This window comes from Copadichromis virginalis, linkage group LG19 (genome assembly GCF_057382275.1).
Source record: "Copadichromis virginalis isolate Kocher_CV1m ecotype Utaka linkage group LG19, C_Virginalis_male_GT1.1, whole genome shotgun sequence".
Taxonomy (NCBI): domain Eukaryota; kingdom Metazoa; phylum Chordata; class Actinopteri; order Cichliformes; family Cichlidae; genus Copadichromis; species Copadichromis virginalis.
In genome coordinates this window covers 10,338,461-10,359,526 of record NC_140636.1, presented here as the reverse complement: position 1 = coordinate 10,359,526, position 21,066 = coordinate 10,338,461, and the positions used below count along the sequence as shown (strand labels likewise).

General features: G+C 40.4%; 1 protein-coding gene across 6 annotated transcripts in view; it reads left to right on the top strand.

The window, feature by feature from the left end:
• Window positions 1-496: 496 nt before the first annotated feature.
• klc1a (kinesin light chain 1a) overlaps window positions 497-21,066 on the top strand; it is a 42,703-nt gene continuing 22,133 nt past the window's right edge. For 4 of the 6 annotated variants that reach the window (XM_085442432.1, XM_085442433.1, XM_085442435.1 and 1 more), the window contains exons 1-7: window positions 498-998; window positions 7,858-8,125; window positions 9,142-9,372; window positions 9,715-9,793; window positions 15,610-15,838; window positions 16,612-16,699; window positions 19,340-19,441. In XM_085442432.1, the coding sequence (XP_085298558.1) occupies window positions 7,859-8,125; window positions 9,142-9,372; window positions 9,715-9,793; window positions 15,610-15,838; window positions 16,612-16,699; window positions 19,340-19,441 (996 nt within the window). In that variant the 5' untranslated portion in view covers window positions 498-998; window position 7,858. Of the gene's footprint in view, window positions 999-7,857; window positions 8,126-9,141; window positions 9,373-9,714; window positions 9,794-15,609; window positions 15,839-16,611; window positions 16,700-19,339; window positions 19,442-21,066 lie in introns of all 6 variants that reach the window. The other 2 variants (XM_085442431.1, XM_085442430.1) reach the window with 1 other exon arrangement.

Here is a 21,066-nt window from a genome sequence, read left to right as displayed (position 1 = left end):
TAGCCCTATGTTAGCTGGGAAAGGCTCCAGCCTCCTGCAACCCCTTAACAGAAGATGGATGGACAGTTATTTTCCAGATGAATCATTTGGTCTAAATATTTTTGAGACCTGGAATGTAAATGTGTCTGTCTCTAAAGCACTTTGGGTTAACTGTATTGTAGGCTACAAAAAACTAGTGACAGTTAACACAAAAAGGGACAAACATTTCATAGTACATGTTTGATGTTTTTCTTTTTATTTCCAAATAAATAAAATAATTATTCGACACAATTCAAATATTTGGATCGATCCGCCTACCTCTAACCTCTACCATAAAATATCTAATGAACCTCCAATTTAACAATTTTACCATTATAGGCATAGGCTACTTTTATTTAAGTAGATATATTGGAGTATTGTGCACCATGCACTTTGTGCTTCTTGTTTTTCCGGTAATAAATATGGAGCCTGAACTCGCACCACAGCTTTCCCTTTAATCTGGCCTGGATGACATCAGTGCTGCCAGAGGAGCAGGGGGGTGCCGGGTAACGCCATTTTCGCGTACTGTGCGGTTAGTCATTCAGCCAGCTACAGCACTGAGGAGCTGTCATCTCCATGGGGGACTAATGAACTTTTTATTCCGCCCCATGAAGCCCTTGTCAGGCTAGTTTGACAGAGCAGTTCCTGTCATGGAAGCAGCGGAAAATACTCGCTTCTCTTGAACGGCTGACTGAAATCGCTGTTTTGACAGATAGCTAGGTGATTAGCTATGTAGCTAGCTGGTCAACATTAACGAGGTTGATGCAGTGAAGCCCGGCGTCAGAAGGCAAAACACATCCTAGCAGACAAAGACAGTGTGAAAATTGTTTTTTTTAACTTAGTATATTTCTTACGCTTCTTTTACACTCTACACGGGCTGTCGGCCAAAAGAAAAAATCCCATTTAGAAAAGACGTGATTTAAAAGGGGAAGAGGAACATTGAAGTCGAGCTACATTGGCAACGGATGTCCCAGAGAACGGTAAGAATGGCTCCGTGTATTACTTGGAATGCTGTTAATAGCTAATAAGCCACTTGCTTCTCTTATCACGCGTTTCTTAAAGTGTCATTTACCAAAACATAGGTATGTATACTACTAACGTTATGTAGTCTTTGTAACCATTTTTTATGGAATTGTCTGCTTGTTCTGTGGTCGGTGTTTACGTTAGTTGCAGGAATTAGACATCGCAAGCACATTAACTCATTTAGAGGGCTAGGTCGGAGTTGGCCCCGAGGTTTGGTCTGTGTTACAAGAAAGTATGGTTTAACTGGTTCTTCAGGTTTAATCATTTGTACGCTATATAGCTCGGACAAAGCAGCACAAACTTACAGCGACACGGACCCGACTAAAACACGCCTGTCAGCCTGTGGAAACGAGCTTCTGTCGGCTACTGCGGTGGGATTAAATCTTGATGATGACCATTTGTCATGTGATAGTTAGCTGTATCCTTTCATTGATATTCAGAGGGGAGTCAGAGCTGTGAAAGCTGCCTGTGTTGCGCAGACAGCTTTAGGGGGACAGTGGATCTCACTGTGGTACCCACAGCTGGGAAACCAAAAAGACTGAGAAGCATCTATGGATATTTTGAGATTTGGGGCAGTTTGGGGGTATGTAGTTACACATTTTCAGTCTGCACGGAAATACACAAGCATTCTTCTCTGCCCTGCCATGTTTAACGTTTAATACACCCAAAGGTGCACTCATGACAACCTGCAGGGCCCCTCCCTAAGGGCTAAACACCCCCTTTGCTACACCTGAGGCAGCTTGTTGTCGGCCCAGATGAGTGGGTTGAGTGCTGCTGGGTAGCAATGACAGTTTTGTGTGGCTGCAGCAGATTTGATTTTAATGGCTGCAGGTTTTACTTCACTTCTGCAGATGAGCACAGCAATGAGTACAACTTTGTTATTATTTCCAGGTTCCCAGAGCTGGTTAATGGTGAGGTCTTAAAATCCCCCCAGCCAGAAATCAGGTGGTTTTCTGTTGATGAACTAATAGAAGAATTGACTGGTTATTAGCACAAAACGAGATGTGAATGAGCATACAAATAACATGACCTCACTAAAATCTTACACACCTGCATTCACATCTACTGTTGCTTACTGTGGTGTAAATTGTGCATTAATAGCTGAATTACTACACAAGCAATACTTGTTTTTCTTTCTTTTTTGTTTTTTGGCATCAATAATGATCTATGGCCAATATTTTACATAAATGCAAACCATAATGGATATTTTTTTCAAGCTTTTTTTCCTTTCTTTGCACAACATCAATTTTATGAATGGTGCCCACACATCTCTCTCTCTCTCTCTCTCTCTCTCTCTCTCTCTCTCTCTCTCTCTGTCTGTCTTAATCAAGTAGGGTTTCAGTGGATCTAAAGATCTTTATTTGTTAGTAAAAGTGACTGTCATTTCCTTAAACCAACCTCTATGAAACTGGCACTTCCTTTTTTTCATCTATTTTAAGACCAGGGGCTGTCTGTTTTTGTGAAACATTAGTGACTCTAGTAGGATAACACTGGGTAGCACCATGTTAAGGTTGCAACCTTTTGCTGCAAGAAAAGAACAGAAAACCAAGAGCACTAATTCACCTAATATACTGTAGTGAAAAGTGAGTGATATTCCTCACAGGCCTTTGATATGAAGTTAGCTTATGGGCTATGGTAAATAACATCATGACGGCCAGATAATTATTAAGAAGGTTTTAGCATTTTATTAGCAGCAATCTCACTGAATTGGATAGTCTTTGATTTTTCTCTAAGTGGTCCTAAAATTCCTAATTTTAAACTTCCTAATCTTTTAATCTTTTAAGATTTATGTCAAGGAGATGTTCACATATCAACACTGACAGGTTTATTGAGAAGCCTGGGAGGAAGTTTCCCATTCTAAACTCAGCTGACCTCAAATATTACAGACTTAGAATTTAAAACTTTAATCCACGGAGAGTCTGCAGAAAGTCATATAATAAAATCAGCGAGTGTCTTTCTGAATCATTAATCCTTTGGGTTGCTGGAGTAAGAAGCGGTACCGCTGCCGGCTCTTTGGATCACAGCATCTTAAACTGCTTCACTTATTTGAATGATACATTTTATCTCTTGCTCAGAGCTTGCACATGCAAAAGTAATTTGGCGCTCTTGTCACTGGAGTTCTTATCAGAAGTAAGAAATGGTGATGACACAGTTTAACACGTTAAGACTGCAGCAAGTGAATTCACACGATGATTTGTTTTGTTTTTTTAGACAGCAAGGTTTTCTGTTGGGTTCATTTAGAACACCACACTCTCTTTGTTGTCCTAATCTGCACCCAGGACTAAATTTGTTCATTGTTAACACCAGTCACACAGGTCATTTCCTGTTTCTCACCGGTACAATGTCATGTTGTGACTTTCCGATTTCTTAAACCCTTTTTTGGTCTCTGAAACTAACCAAATGAGCTAAGATTCACACTTAGCTAATAGCTAGTGATGTTTTGTAGAATTGAGGCCACATAAAACACAGGGATACAGCACAATATATACAACAGACTATTGTTACAGAAGCTTTAATTGATGCGTCTATTTTAATGTGAAAAGAGTCATCGATTTGGATGAAGGGTGCCCATTAGCTTATTGTTTTTGCTTTGTCAAAAGTTGAATCCTGACTTTACAGTGATTATCGTGGGTGTTTTGTTTTTTGTCCACAGCAGGCAGATAAGCACTACCTGTTCTCCAAACAATTAGAGCTGGTGGGGAAATAAAAAAGCTTAACAGCGAAAAGATAGATAGAAGTAAGACGGGAATAAAGACGAGACTACTTGGCATTCGGCTGTAAATGAGTGCTTATACTCAGAGCTAGTAAATGTATTCAGACTGGGTGGGACAGATTTGTGGTATGTTGTGCTTTCCTTTGTCTTCAGCCAGGGAAAAGTATTGAGCTGCTGTTATTAACTACCCTATCCAGTTCTTTGAGCTATTTGTACCAGACAGACTGGTACGAGGTTCTAAACAGTAAATGTTGTTTTGTTTTTTCTCTCCTTTATTTACAGGGAACAAGTAGAAGAAATGCTGTATTATTTAAATTGTGGGTTGAGCAGTCAAACAAACAAAGCTTCAGTAAAATAGTTCAGTAAAAGAAACTTTTAGAGGCTCTTTGTTCTTCTTTTTTTATTAAATAAAGCAGCTGTGCCCACACTTTGCTGACTAAGACTGTTCTTCGAGTGCTGCTTTTCTGCCGCCGGCTCCATCCTCATGCATAAAAACCTACACTTACTTTCTATTTCACTTCTCCATCGGTCCCAACCATAACTCCTTCCTCATTTTTTTCCCCCTCTATCCACTGCCACCACGTTTGTCTTCAGCATCCCCATCACCTCAGATAACCGCCTTAGCATGCTTACATAAAGAACTGCAGCGTCTCCGGGTGCTGCGCTTCAAGCAAGCTATTTACATTTCAAAAGTTGACTTTGAAAATAGTTTTCCCTGCCTTCCTCCTGTGGTGCTTTATGTGTGGAGACTGATCTAATCCCAGAGATAAAAGACTGTTGGATCTGAACAGGAAAACAATGCTTATGCTGTCACTCTCACTTCTGTATTACATGGCCTGTAGTGGTAACGGTCGCCTCTGTAGTTCTTTGTGGTTTGGGTTTCTGCTATTTATGCAAAGATTAAATGTGAAGATTAGTTTCTTAGATTTTTCAAATATGATGGCACCTAAATACAGTGGGGCAAAAAAGTATTTAGTCAGCCACCGATTGTGCAAGTTCCCCCACTTAAAATGATGACAGAGGTCAGTAATTTGCACCAGAGGTACACTTCAACTGTGAGAGACAGAATGTGAAAAAAAAATCCATGAATTCACATGGTAGGATTTGTAAAGAATTTATTCGTAAATCAGGGTGGAAAATAAGTATTTGGTCACCTCGAACAAGGAAAATCTCTGGCTCTCACAGTTGAAGTGTACCTCTGGTGCAAATTACTGACCTCTGTCATCATTTTAGGTGGGGGAACTTGCACAATCGGTGGCTGACTAAATACTTTTTTGCCCCACTGTATATTTGACTAGGGGAAAAAGCCATGTAAATATTTTACCTTAAATGTATTTTGTGGAGTTGGAGAAAGCTGGGAAGTAGTTTGGGAATTATTGGTCTGTTGTTGCAGGTTGCTTTGGCGCAACCATAGTGAGACCTTGGTTTACATTGCAGGTTATTAGCTAGTGTCGAAGTGGGTTTCAGACTTTGCCCAGGGCTGGGCTTTTGTCACTGATTTTGGTGGTCTCTGGGTCATGTCTGTGCTTTTTCCAGATGATGTGATCCCATTGACCTCATTGAGCATCAGGGTGTTTTGCAGCTGAGGGTGAATTGGCTGGGATGAAATCTGAGGCCATGGCTCACTTTCCAAACAGCTGAAAGGAGGAATTTGTGGATTAAAAATGGTGCAAAACGAGTTAATTCTTAAGGTCATTCAAGCTCACTTTTATAGATCTGGTGAGGATCTCGGTCATTTGGGAGTGGTTCAGAATAGAGCTGCTTGTCTTCTCTGAAAGGAACCAGTTAAGGTGGTTTGCACATCTAATTGGAACACCTAAATGGCTTTTAGGTGAGGCTTTTGTGCTGTGTCAAACTGGGAGGAAGTGGTGGAGAGATTATGTCTATCCAGACTCCTCTGTATGCAGGGTGGGAGGTCAGGGCACTCTTGGTTTAGAGTGCCGCCTCTGTGACTCAGAAGTTGCAGAAAATGAATGGATTGAAGGTTCTGGGAATTTTTTTTTCTGATAAAATGACTGACATATAAGCAGTGGCCCGGTTTTCGATAAAGGGTTAAGAGAATAAAAAATGAGAAATGCCCATTTAACTTCCCAAAGCTCAAGTTTGAATATTCAGAGTTCTTCTTGTGCCTAAAACAGTAGTCGAAATTTCAGTAAATCCTTTCTGTACATTTCTTACTTTTTTCCTTCTTTAAAAAGATTTAATTCAGTTGAAAGAGCTTTTTCTGTTTCATTTTCTCTGAAATACAGTTTTTTTGTAACTAATAGTAATACAGTTTTCAGTACAAGAAAAATCCCTGAAAGTCTGGCTTTTTATGGATCTTGCTAATAACGCATTTGAAAGCTTTTCCTGTATTTGCCAAGATCATTTCAAATGCAACCCATACTTCACCGTTCTTTTTGCCTGGAGCTGCTCTTTTCCACCTCCTTCTGCAAGCAGCTTCCTGCTTCCTGCTCAGCTGATAGGCTGCAGGGCCGGTTGCTGAGTCACATGGAGCGATCAGAGCTGCTGCCCTTCCTCGGTCTGTCTCGTCTCAACGTATTTTTTACCTCGTTGTTTCCTCTTCTTTAAGTAAAATGTGAAATCTGCTCAGGGCAAGTCTGCAGTCTCCCTTTGACATCATAGCGGCTTTTCTACTGAGGTAGGCTCGGTCGGTTCAACTCACTGTGTCACTGCACCGTCAAAGATAAGACCAATGTTGGCTCATTCACACCCACGGGTTTTCTTTCTGTATTTTTCAATGGAACATACTTTAAAATGTAACTTTATTCAGTGTTTCTGTAATTATTCAGCTGAGACCGTGCCGTTTCAGTCGTGTGTGCTTGCAGAGATTTATTAGGCAGCTCGCTACAACTGCTGCCAAAGCGCTCAGTCATAATCCTCTTATGTGTGTGTGTGTGTGTGTGTGTGTGTGTGTGTGTCTGTGTGTGTGTGTGTGTGAGATGAATATATAGCAGATAAAGTCAGGAAGGAGTGCATAGTGTGTTGAGAGAGACAATAGCAGCACTATTGTTATGGGCGACTCATGAATGAGTCTGGGGTCTGTATGACTGTATTTTGCAGCTTCTGGGAATAATAGTTGTTTACATTTTATAGTAGATTTTTCTGAACTTGGATCATAGTAGATTGTCAGCTGACTAGATACGAGTGCAGTTAATAGATGACGATCATAAAAGAAAATGTGACGGCCAACATTTGTTTAAAGTGGTCAAAGTGAGTTTGTTGTGCAGCAGAAAATGTCTACAAGTTCCTCTGAGTTTTCCTGTCTGTCCCCTCTAATCTGTTATCTGTAAACCACTCACAGACCACAAACCTCAGATCCGGGTTTTACTGTCAAACAGGCACAACATTTAACTTCTTTGGTTTGGTTTAAACTTTTAATGACAGCTGAACCTAAGACCCGCTTTTTATTAAACAATCTTAAATGGTGATTCTTAAGTTTGTTTGTTTTTTGTTTTGTTTTTAGAACACTTTACAAGTGGTAATCTTCAATCATGCTCCGTCTTCTACTACAAACCTCTGCTGATGCTGCTCTCACGAGCTTTTCAAAACAGGTGCTTCAGTCAGGGCCTCTTTTCAAGGCACCTTTGTGTGTAGAGCTGAAGAAGCACAGACTTTTCCTACCAATTCCCTCAAAGTGAGCTTCCTACACCCCTGTCCCAGTAGCCGTCCAGTCAGAAACACATTGTCTGACCTTTTCATAAACCAGAGCCGTTTCTTACTTGCAGCATAATTGATTTTATGAGATGAGTCATCGTCATGAAAGGCTGTTTATTTGGCCATGAGACAAGAAAAGGTCAGAGGATTGTGACTTTGAAGAAAAAGGTTACCTGTTTGTACTTTAACCACTATGTCACATTTCTGCTGAATCCTGTTTTCATGGTCTGCTGTTAGTTTTTTACCATGTTAAACATCTGTGACAGTCATAAGACAAGTGGATACCATCTTTACATGACAACACGCTGTTTTTAGTGTCCGTAGAAAATTCTTTTCCCTCCCTCATTAGAGCCTGTAAGGAATCTTGTGTTATGAGGACTTCCAAGACAAAATATTTTAATGCAACCTTTTTTCCTGTTATGTTAATTTATTTGCTTTCTCTGCAGGATGCGTGAGGACATGTCCACCATGGTGTGTGTGAAGGAGGAGGAGGATCCTGGGGAGAAGCTGTCCCAGGATGAGATCATTTCCCGGACCAAGCAGGTGATTCAAGGATTGGAGGCCCTGAAGCAAGAGCACCACTCCATCCTGGAGGGCCTTCTGGGCACGTTGCGCTGCCTGAAGCAGGATGAGGAGGGCGTTCTCGTGGAGGAAAAATCGCACATGATCCGCAAGTCCCTGGAGATGCTGGAACTTGGGCTCAGCGAGGCTCAAGTATGTGTGTAGAGCTTCAGTGATTGGTTAATATCACTATGGATGTTAGACTGTTCTGTTATTCATTTAGGTTGGTCTGGGCAGGAGATTCAGGCAACAAGCAATTTAATCTACATGTCTTTTAACAAAACATAATAAGAAGGCAAGCTGTTTGTGAGTGGTTACACATTTAAATCTTCCCTTTTTAAGTTTAAGGATAGTAGGTTCTCTTCTTTCTACTTTCTACTGTGTAGAAAGGACAGCAGAGGACAGCAGGTGGTTTTCACCTGGATAATTAATATCACAAGTTCAGTGAAAACAGCAAGAATCTTGCCTTTACTGAACACCATCTTTCCTTGCAATAGACACAGTAAAAGGTAAAAATATATTCAAGTCCATAGTGGATTAGATCATTAGAATTCTCTTGACACGGGAGTGTTTCTCTCTAGCTTGTAATTCTACTTTTTGTTTGGTCGATTGGGGAAAAGAACATATAGAAGCTTTAAAGCCTTGAAATTATGCAGAATATTTGCTCTCGTCATTTCACTTCACATTTCATTTCACAAGCAGTGAATGAGTCAGCGCTGATTCATTGTTGATGCTTTAGCCTTTCATCGCCATCTCCCAGCAAGCTTTGTCTAATAAATATACAATACACCGTGCACACACCCCACAGACTGAATTTTCTACCTCCAGCATTTTTGCTTGGAGTTGTGGTAAAGTGTAATTTTCCTGCTCAAACACCCCTCATCTAATTACAGCCCTCCGAGCCTTTCACCTTAGACTGTATGCTTTTACCCAAAGTGCCTCACTCTAACATTAGTGGACACACATGTAGTTGTGATGGCAAGTGCACACTTACCCCTAGATAGCTTTACTATCTACCATCCACATGGCTTTGGTGGAATTGTTTTAGTAGACAACCTTCTACTACATATATTAGTGTAAATGTTGTTATGAGAGGATAAACCCAACTGTAAATACAAAAGGGTCTGTATGATTGCAGACATTGCAACATAACCGCCACCTCTTTGCAGGTGATGATGGCGCTTTCAAACCACCTGAGCTCAGTTGAGTCTGAGAAGCAGAAGCTGAGGGTACAGGTACGGCGACTCTGCCAGGAGAACCAGTGGCTAAGGGACGAGCTGGCCGGGACACAGCAGAAACTGCAGAAGAGCGAGCAGAGCGTGGCTCAGCTGGAGGAGGAAAAGAAGCACTTGGAGTTTATGAACCAGCTGAAGAAGTACGACGAGGACTTGTCCCCCTCTGTGAGTGCTCAGGGCTTAAGAATGTGTTGCGATGCTTTTATCTAAAATATGCGTGACCATCTTATCATTGGAACCAATATTTTGGGGGGTTTTCCCCCCAAGCACCTTATCAAAAGCAGATACAATCAAAAGATGTCAGTATACACCATCTCACACGTTTTAAGTATGTGTGATCTAGACCCAAACTACAAAATGACTCTATCTGCTAATAGATTGGCAGTGTTTCTCTCGTCATTTAGAAACATTCAGCTATTTCATGAGCAATATCTCCTCCTTTTTGCTTTTGGTCCTCTCTCCCTTCACTGATCATCCTGCTTGCTCTCTTCCTCTCTCCCCTTTCAGGAAGAAAAGGATTCAGACTCTACCAAAGAGACTTTGGATGATCTCTTCCCAGATGATCAGGATGATCAAGCCCCAGGCAGTAAGTGCTGTACTTCTTCATCCTCTTTCTGCTTTGAGAGACTTTCACTCAATTTCTTGTCCTTGGACCCAAATATGAAATATAGTTTTTGGGCTTGGGATGTAGATTTCAGTGGCACACTCTTTATTAACTCCTAAATACTTTTGCAACTATAGAAAGAGAGAGCTGTGAGAGCTGTAAGTAAACTACTGTTTCCACCATATTAAAAAGTGGCATCTGAATGCTGTGACATGTAGTTTTAGTTTTTTAATCCCTGATAGACTCTACAGTTTTACCGCTGTAAAATTAAGATCGCCATGGGAACAGAGCTTTGCATCAGCAGCTGTCTTGTAATTTACTGAAGCTGAATCAGTGGATGTTTCCAGAGTCAGATAAATTGTGTAATACATGATGACAAGTTCTGGTGGTGAGCATGTTTGTGTGTCCAAGTACCACTCTCTTTCAAACATGTATGCGCCAGTTTTTTATTGCTGCCATTGTTTGTTACCAGCCTTTTGCTCACTGTTAGATGGGCTGGTCTTTTCAGTAGCTCATGATGTAAGACCACAAAGCTTTATGGCTGTAAAGCCCCATTAGTCAGGACCTAGTTGAGCCAGTGAAGTTGTGGCTCTGGATATCAAGAAAGGACTTAAAATGTAAATGTTTGTTATATCATGGTAAAAAGAGGAACCCATAAGAACTTCTCATCCATTATTTGGTAACATGTTATGTATCTTATATTACATTATTATAGTCAATTTCCAGGGGAGTTTGGTGGCGCAGTGCTTAGCAATGTTGCCTCAGAGCAATAAGACAGCAGTGGTTTGAATCCATTATCTGGCCAGAGCCTTTCATGTGGAGTTTGCATGTTGTCCCTGTGTCTGTGTAGGATGTCTCTAGGTACTCCGGCTTCCGCCCACAGTCCAAAGATAAGTAGTTACTGGGATGATTGTGTTGGCAATTTTAACTGGTAATTCTAAATGGGTCATAAGTGTGAATGTGAGGTGAAAGTCATTGTCTGTGTTAGCTCTGCTCTCTGTCCGGGGCTAGTGATAGGCTTCAGCAACCCTGAACTGGATAAGCAGAAGATGGATGGATAGTTATTTTCCAGATTAATTATTTGGACTAAATAAATGTCAAGAGGTAGTTAAAAAAAATAGGAATGGGAATTGATAAGAATTTAGCGACTCTGACGTTTGTGGATGTTCTCGTTACTCAAAGAAGTAATTTTCACAAAGAACACTTTTCTTAAAAGTGATGCACTACATTACTTAATTACTCCTGGGAGAAAGAAATTTGTTGTACTACTCATTATGTCACTTTCATGTTCTTCTGTAAAATGACCTGAAAGGGATCTTTTAGTAATTACCCTTTAAAAATATAAACCTGTAGCCAACACACCAACACAAATCTCTATCCTAATAATGACACACAGAATACTTAGCATTACACAAAGCCTCTCTCAGTAGAAGACAAAGCCAACAACACAAAGTAAAGATGACTTCAAAACGACTTTAAAATTATCGCCACTGTGATTCTACTGTAGAAACATGAACAGGTGGAATTGGAGGATACAGCCTGATTGCTCATCACTTTGTTACCTGGGCTGAGGTCGGCATTCACTCAGCTTCAGCATCACTCTGGCTTCTTGGCAAGCTTAGTGTTAGCATGCTGCCTCTGCAGATGCTTGCAAAGAGCCGAAGTTATGTTAGCAGCATTATGCAGCTGTTTCTGTCCTGGATTCAGAGCCAGTATTTTCCTCCTCCTGCACATGAACTGAAATCAGCTAGTGTGGGTGCAAATGGAACCGATAAACGAGAGTGACAATTCCAAGAAATTAGACTGACAGGAACTGGTTCTCCACTCCTATCCCTACATGTCATATTGCCTAAATTGCTGTACTGACTCAAATTTTTTTATTAATATTAATGAGATGATCTCCAAAAAATGCATTTGATGAATGCACAGTTTCCAAAACACTGGTTAAAGAGACCCCACTTCAGGGACAGTTTTAAGATTAATGAAAAACATTTGTTTTTTGCTCCCAAAGGTTTTATTTTCCATTTTTTTCCCCTTTATTGCCCCATTTGCCTCATCCCGTGTGGTATCAGTTTATCAGCCAGTCTAATTTGCTGACAGACTGGGCTGTAAACGGTTTGCCTCTTGTGCTGTGTAACTGCTGTAATCCACCGCTTAAGCTAGACTACAGATATTTACGCTGCATTCATATTCTATTTAATTTAATGAAATCTTTTACAGTAAAAGCATTTCCTTTACATGGATCGCTCACTTCATTATTGTGGTTTTGCGTATTGCCCTTGGGAGGGTGGTGATAGAGCACTTGCTGTGAGCACCACTAAATGAATTATGATGAGACAGGAGAGTTTAATGGCATGTAGCTGTGAGCGAGAAATTGGTTGGAGAACAAGGACAAGGGTAATACCAGACAGACTTTATGCATCATAAAGCTTAATAAAAATGTATGTTGAGATCAATACTCCATAATTATTAAATAATGTGTTTCTCTTTGGAGATGGTGAGATACAAATGACACTGTAAAGGGTCTATATTGAGTTGGTCAAGGAGCATGCAGTTATTGCAGTACACCTGCACCCATTCACATGTCAACACATAAATGTTGTGTATACACACCCACACATACACAAATTCCTGCTTCTGCCCACATCAGTGCTTACAGTAAATACTGTCAGGTAGCTACATTTGATGACAATGTATATACATTTAAAATGAAGAGAAAATGAAGTGCCAGATGTGCAGAAGACTGGAGCTTAGAGAAGCAGCAGCTTTAACTGCTACAGAAAAGAAATGACCTCCCATACTGTATCGAATCAAATGAAGACTAGACAATACTCTTAAGAAGTAACCAGAGTCTTTCAGGTGTGAGCTGGTAAAGGACTGAGACAGAACTGAACTCGCAGAGACGCAGTGCTTCATCGAATGCCTTTTGCACTGGCATTAATCCTCTCTCTGTATGAAACTGAGCTGCCTGAGGCTCTGCATGAGCTCAGTGGATACTGGGTTAGTGCTGGAGTAGATTAGATGTCTTTCCTTTCCAAGCTGATTCAGACTGCCTGAAAAGCTTGTGGGGTTTTGGTAAATTGCTGTCAGCAGGAAGAAGACAATGGTGATGACATTCCTGCTTTTTTAAACCACTCAGGGTCTTATGCAATGTTTTTCTATGCTAATATTTACATTTAACTCACTTAGCGTTGACACTAAATGAGTGTCACAGCCTGAAACATATTCCAGCATATTTGTGAATGTTTGGGGCAGATTTTAACTAGAATCATGCAAAGCAGAGGTCCGGCTCCAAAAATAGAGCATCCTGCACTTTTCATAGTGCGACACAGTGACTTTTTTTCCCCCCTTTGGTAACAAGTACTCTCCAACACAGTGCTAGGGGTTATGTAAATCGGGTGGGAGTACTCTTAACAAGCATGGAAAATGACTGCCTTGTCAATCAAAGCGCTAAGCATCATCCACATATTTACAGAAGTGCACAAAAATCATGTGAATAATAAATCTTAAAATCAAAGTCAGAATCTGTAAAGAATACCAACAAACTGGGTCAACAGTAACACGTCCACATGTAACACAATTCACTGCTCACGCTTCACTTGTAGCTGAGAATCATTTACATTGATGGAGTCTCGCTTCTGCTTCCTTCTTCCAGCAAGGGTTTGTCGTGTTTTGATGATGAAGTTATGTTTTCGGTCATTATTCAGATGTTGGCTGGTTCCAGTTTCTAAGTTTTGAGGATTTGATGCGTTTATTTGTAGTGTGTGAGTTGACTACATACCTGCTGTTTTTGTCCGTTTCTGTTCTGCTGTCACTGCGTTACTTTCCTGTGAACAGCAGCAAAGGCAGGCTGTGGTTTGCCAGCACTTCAGAACACCTGGAATCACTTCGTGCCCGGACATTTCTCTGTGGTCATTGTTATTACTGCAGTGGGCGGCTCCTACTCAAAACCTTACTGGCTTTCCTTCAGAGTAAATACAGAACTGCTTGCCTTTAATAAGAAACCCCATCAAGTGGTTTCCTGACCTCTCACACATTCATGCATTCTTAGACACTCGCATATAGAGACAGAAAGACAGACAAACAGACTATTTATCACAAGAGACATTCCAGTCATGTCCTTCTGGCCCAGTTAAATGTAGCACTCAGGAGCTGGTACTTGAGCTGTGCGTAATGGGGAAAAAGAGGACATTGTTTATGGGTGAATAAGCTTGTTTGTGTTGCACATATGTTAAAAGGCAGCCAGTTTGTGTTTGCTCTAGTCAGCATTGACCCTTTTATATCATCTTAGACACCCACTGGTTTCAAATACTTCTTTCATTTTAGAGGAAAACTGTCACATAACCAGCCTATCAGCTTTCTTTTCACACGTCATCTCCTATAGAAAACTTCTATTAAACTCCTGTTATTAATAAACCTTTGTTCTTCTGTCATCCATAGTCACAGACTCATTCAGGTTATAAAGATTCAGCCATCTGAGCCATATTAATGAAATGAATGAACTGCAGTTTACAGTATTGCTATTTATGAATGATTAATATTTATTTTATTCCATGTGATGGGATATCAAATTTGCCTAATTGTGTAATGTTGTGAACTGGAAAAAGCAGTTTCACAAAATTACACAATTGCCATCTGGCCTTCTGTGTGGAATTTGCATGATCTCCACGTGTCTGTGTGGGTTCTCTCCGGGAACTTCGGCTTCCTCCCACAGTCTACAGACATGGGGTGAGTGGGGTTAGTTTAATTGGTGACTCTAAATTGGTCGTGAATGCGAGAATGGTTATCTGTCTCTCTGTGACTAGCCGAAGTGTCTATTAGCGGCTGGTGAGGTCTGATCGACACTGTTTATTTTTACAAAACAGCTCACAAAGCCTTTTGCTGCTCAGCTGGTTGGAATAGAGTTTCTTTTCATTTGAAGCAATTCATTATCAGGGATTGTAACATCTGTAACATCCTTTTACTGAATCAGCACAACTTGAATAATAAATATCAATATATATAGCCCTTTAGAGGTGGACTTGCTAGTGTGTTTTGGATCATTGTCCTGCTGCATAACCAAAGAACACTTAAGCTTGGGTGCAAACTGATGTTAGTTTTATGCCAGATGTAACAGGACTCGCACCTTCCAAAAAGTTCACCTTTTGTCTCGTCAGCCCACAGGATATTTTCCCCAAGTCTTGGGGATCATCAGGATATTTTTTTGGCTAATGTGAGACGAGTCTTTGTGGTGGTTTTTTTTGGTCAGGAGTCAGAACTCTCCCATGGATGGCTTTTTTGCTCAGACTTTTTTTGTTTTATTGATGAATATGGGCTTTGTAATACTTTTCAAACTGATAGATGTCAGTGACTTTGTTTCTCAGGTATTTCTTTAGATTGTGGTGTGACGTGTTGCTTTTTGAGATAACTTTGTCACACAGGTTCTGTTAAGTGATTACAGGTGTGGCAGTAATCAGGGCTCGGTGTGGTTGCTGAAATTCGATTCAGCTTTCTGAAAAACAGGGTTAAAAATAATTCATTCATGATTTAACAGGATGGGACAATTTTTTTTTGTTGTTGTTTGATCTGAAACATGAAAGTGTGACAAATATGTAAAATAATAAGAAATCAGGAAAGAGGAAAATGTTTTCAACTTTTTTTTCCATACCTTTTCACAGCCCCGTGTACAGTATATCACATTACTCTAAATAGGTCAGATACAAAATACCAGGTTGTACTTAACAATCATTTTCTATACAGTGCAGTGATGGGTTTTTCCTAATTAATAATTCATTTACTTTCGTATTTTTTGTCTGTAGTCCAGCCAGCCCACAGCAGCGCTGCAGCAGCTGCTGCTCAGCAGGGAGGATACGAGATTCCTGCTCGACTGAGGACCCTCCACAACCTGGTGATCCAGTATGCGTCTCAGGGCAGGTATGAGGTGGCTGTGCCTCTCTGCAAACAGGCTCTGGAAGACCTGGAAAAGACTTCAGGACACGACCACCCAGATGTGGCCACAATGCTTAATATCTTAGCCCTTGTTTACAGGTAAACTCCTGCAACATCTAATAATATGCACATGCATTTTTATGTATTTATCTTTTTCTAATGAAAGCCGGTGATGTCCTGTTTTTAAAGAGATCATGTTGCTAACTGAAGCGAGGTGGTCTATATAATGAATGAATTTCATACTCAAAAAAAGTTTTGTTTGTAGTCTGCATTGTTTCATAAACTCCAAAATCCTCTTAGACTTAAACAGCTTTTAATGAATTCTTGTGTTTGGAAGATATCATAAAAAGCTAAGATTTTAACATTGAGATAATAACAGCACACTTTGTCACCCTCACAACACTGTGACATGTCTCTTGAAACCTTTGGCAGGGATTCTTTAAGTGTTGTGTGACTGGCTTCTTAATCAGAGCTGGATGCTTTTGTCAGAACAAGCCAAACGTAGCCTGACAAAGATTTATAGGACAGTAACGGAAGTTAATTTTCCAGCCCAACTAGACGGGAGCAAAGGAATGACGCCTAAAACCTGGACAAATGTCGCACAGGATTGTTGCCATGTTTTTCCATTTACATAAATCTAAGCCACTGAACAATCAGCTTGGGCTTTTGATTTAGTTACCTAAAACAATGAGAGTCTGGGGTGACTTGTTGTCAGTACTCTTGTGCACTGGCTGTGGGAACCACTGAAGATGGTGGCCCATTAGTTGAACTTGTCAGCATAGTTTATGTTTGTGTTCATGTGTGCTTGTCTGTTATTCTGCCCATCTCTGTGTCTGTATTTCAGTCTAACTCTGTCTGCTTTGGTCTCTCAGGGATCAGAACAAATATAAGGAGGCCGCCAACCTGCTGAATGACGCTCTGGCCATCAGGGAGAAGACACTTGGCAGGGACCATCCAGCTGTGAGTGTATTTGTTGATACATTGCATGTAGGTCTTCTGTTGTGCTCTGTATTTCTTGCTTTAGACAGGTGAATGATGTTCTTTGTTGTTTTGGTGTAATCCCGTTGATATTAATGGGGATAGATGTGTTGCACTGTTTCACAGCATGAATTATTTCCAAATGGAGGTTGTTCTTACAGTCAGCGGTGGTGAAACATGAAGACAAATATAGTCATTTGTTAAGACATTCAGGCCACATCAACAGTATTGATTTCCCTTCTTTGAGAGCTTAGCACCATGAGTGAAAGGTAATTGGACCAACAGGTTGGAAAACCACACAGGGTAGCATTCTCTGCTGTAGAAAGAGCTCAGTGCTTTCATGCAATGGCATTATCATTTCTGAAACTGCTTAGGACCATCAAGTTCTCCACCAAGTAAGTGGTTGCTGTCAACAACAAGACAAATTTGCTAGGTCTTTGGTTCTTCAGAATTCAGGAATACTCTCGTCTTTGCACTTAGCTTAGCTCAGAGAAGCTGCTTTAGCTCTAGCTATAAAAATATCTTCTGAAAATTTTGAGTATGTGCCAGACTAGGTGCTTGGAACAATTATGCAAATGTTACATTGTGACAGATGAGTCACAGGACTGTGGGCAGTTCAGGAGCATTACTTTCTGTTGGAGAGAAAAACTCCCTATGGATTTCAGGTTTTGTAACTTTGCAGACATTTTACTTGCATTTGGGGGAAAATATATAAACAGCACTATAGAGTTTATTCTATTGCAGTACTTTAATGTGATCTGGGCCAGTTGATGAGTTTCCCTTCAGCACATGCAGCCATAAATCCTGGAGGCCCTTCCTGATGAAACCCAAGAAGCTGTGTATCCTCAGTCTTAAACCAAGATTTTTTTTTTGCGTTAGGTGAATATGTTAACTACTATACTGTGGAGCTTCAGACCGTTTTTCTGGTTCATAGAAAATATGGTTGGCCCAGTGCACTTTATTACAGTCTTTATATTATTTATTGTAGAGCACATCTGTTTACTTCATATCACACAAATATCTCACAAAAAGCATAGCAACCTACCTCATACATTTAACATGATACCGTAGCATGTGTTTGTCCAAGGCTGTGACAAGCAGCGTGGGTGTCATTAATAATTTACCCCGGCCTGTTCTCAGATTCTTTAACCTCTCTTTGTCAACGTGACTGTACGCATGCAGCAGGTTAACCCCAGCAGGCCTGTGTCTCCACTGTTCGGACCTTCGTCTCTCTTCACTGTGTGAAACAGAGGTTAGCCCTCTCCACGTCTTCCCCTTTTTTCCAAAGAAGAAAGTGATTTTTTTTTTAATTTATTTTTTTCACCCCAGTGATCCATCACCCAGACGAAATCTGACACATTACCTGATATGTGATTAAGTATAGTGATTTTTCTTCCTCTTAATCATATCATTTTTATAGAATTTCTTTTCTCTTCTTTCTGTTTTCAATGTGCGGTATTGTAAGCCACTTCTAACTTTAGCCTGACGGGCAAACAATATGTTGAGGTCATGTTCTCTTTCCTAATCAGTCGTGAACTTCTGGGTAAATCATGTACCGACACACATACATAGGTCAAAGTGGACTTGGACTATGAAAACTGGCTCTTGGTTTGCCACTAAAAAGAAAGGCGACAATCTGCTGAGGTAATTGAAAAAGGCGGAGTTGTGGTTTCGACTGTAAAGAGTCACAAACACCTTGATTTTGAGGTCAAAACCCCACCAACTGAAGTGTCCAGTCCCTGAGATTCCCGTTGACGCTGCTACTTTGGCTCTACATGGATCTGGCTGAGTCTGACAGGGATGTTCAGGAGACATGAGCACTATGATCTGAATCGCAGTAGTGTTCTGCTTTCTGTGGATATAATGCTAAATTTAGTCGTCAAGTCTGTGTGTCGTAATGCTTTCTGAATCTAATTATAATTAAAATAATTATGTAAGTATGTGTCTGACTTTATGACTCTTAATACAAACACAAGATTTAAAAAACATGGATGTGAAACTGTGAATTTGTCTGTAAGATTTGAAGGCTTTAGGTTAATCATCGACAGGTTTGTGATCAGACTATATAATCTGTAGCTCCTTTGCTTTAAAAAAAAAAGTTCTCTAAATGTTCTTTTTTATATTTTCACCATTTTTGAGATTGTGACATGAGGACAAATTAAGTCTTAAAGAGCAGAAAAAAGTGTTCTCAAACTGTAGGAGTTTTGTCCCTCTCTTCCTCCCATCTTCCTGAATAAGCTCCCGTTCCTCCCATCACTTCAACCCTCTGCCCTTCCTCTCGTTTCCTCCCACTCTGCTCACATGGCTGCCAGAACTTGGTGTGAATCAGAGATCAGTGCTCACCTCAGGTCCCCTCTGCAGTCTCCCCTCACTCGTCCTGTGTGCACATGTTGGAGATTCATCACTCAGCTGATTTGGATCAAATTACAGCCCGGCATAATCACTTCCTGTTTCCCCACATCCTCTTATTCCTTGTCAATTTCTCACTCATCAGACCAATGACACCACTCTGCTGTTGTAGACTCTTGCGGTTCCACACATTGTGCAAATGAGTGAACATGTCTATGAGGCCAAGAAGAATAGAGCATTGTGGGATAATAAATGTGTTTGTGTCCCTATCAGGTTGCTGCAACTCTCAATAACCTGGCTGTCCTGTATGGGAAGAGAGGGAAGTACAAGGAAGCAGAGCCTCTGTGCAAGAGAGCGCTGGAGATCAGAGAAAAGGTGGGTACGAGGTCATCAAACACTGTGATGAGTCGATGCACTAGCGAGTACTTTCACTTATAGACAGACTTTGTGCCCCTGTACTGAAACACTTCAGACTTCACTCAGAATATTTCATTTGGAGGCAGCAGAATGAATAGTAGGAATTAAAATATTCAGACAGCACTCAGCAACTGACCACTTGTCCCTTCAGCTTTTCATTTCAACACAGCAGATATTTACTATAACTGCAACAGATTAACTTGTTTAGAATATCTAAATTTTAAGTTTTGCACATAATTAACAACAGTATTAGCTTTTCATGTCTAGTGGCAGTCACTTGTGTTTATTGTTGGATTTAACAAACTATGGACACTATGTGACACATTTCGAGGCCTCATCATTAGTTTTTAGATACCACTGTGTTTTATTTGGGGGTGGTGACCATGTTTATGAGATGGTGAAGTGCTAAGTGTGTGAATGTGTGTGTGAATGGGTGAATGACTGAATGTAGTGTAAAGCGCTTTGGGGTCCTTAGGGACTAAGTAAAGCGCTATACAAATACAGGCCATTTACCATTTATGTTATTAGCTAACACTAGCAAGCTTGGTTAGCAAGCTGCATTTAACCGTGTTTAACATACACAGATAACTTGCTGATGAGTGCAATAAATACTTGATTATACTCATATAAAACTGAACATAAACTTCTTGGACAGCTAAATCCAAATTTAGCTAAATCCATTTAATTTGTAGTTCAGCTGTAGCTGGCAGAAGTCGGGCCTGGCACACGGTGATCGGCTACAGCTGTTTGAGTTGTGTGTCGTCGTTGTCTCCCCCCCCCCCCCCCCCCCCCCCAAAAAAAGGAAAAAAAAGTCAACTATACTTGTTAAGAAGGATTAAAAAAAACAAAATTGATATGTTGTGATATAATAGATTTCAGGTTGGGGTATCACCAACGACTGAGGCCTCAGAGTAAAACAGCAGTTGGCCAAAATCTGGAATTAAAAAAAGAAAAGCAGCAGTGAGTCTTTGTTCTTTCCAAAAAGTGTTTTAATATATATATATTAGAAAGTACATGGTAAATGGTAAATGGCCTGCATTTGTGTAGCGCTTTTCTAGTCCCTAAGGACCCCAAAGCGCTTCACACTACATTCAGTCATTCACCCATTCACACACACATTCACACATCTACAAAAACTACATAAAACTCATAAAGTCATAAAGTCTGTTTTTTTTGTTTTGTTTTTTCCTCACTGCTTGCATAAGAAATAAACTGTAGTCAACCTCCTTTATGTAATTTCTCCTCTTTTTTTTAAATTTTTTTTATCAGTATTCAGCCTTCGTCACAGGGCAGGCTCTTTATCCTGAGCGAACGCTACTGTTTTGCCTGTATTAATTTGATACTTACAAACGAGCCGCAGGAGACACTTTCTGTTGTTTATGCTCAGCTCTTGCCTTTGAACAAACCCACTTCTCCTTCGTCTCCTTGAGAATGCAACGTCAGCTTTGGTTAAGCCGAGGCATTTAATTTTTTTTTTTTTCTTCATGCTTCTTAAACTGAGATGATAATGCACTTGCTTAAGCCGGAGTGGTTTTGCACATGCAGGGCATTGCAAAGTGACTGCAGCAGAACTGCTGAATCAG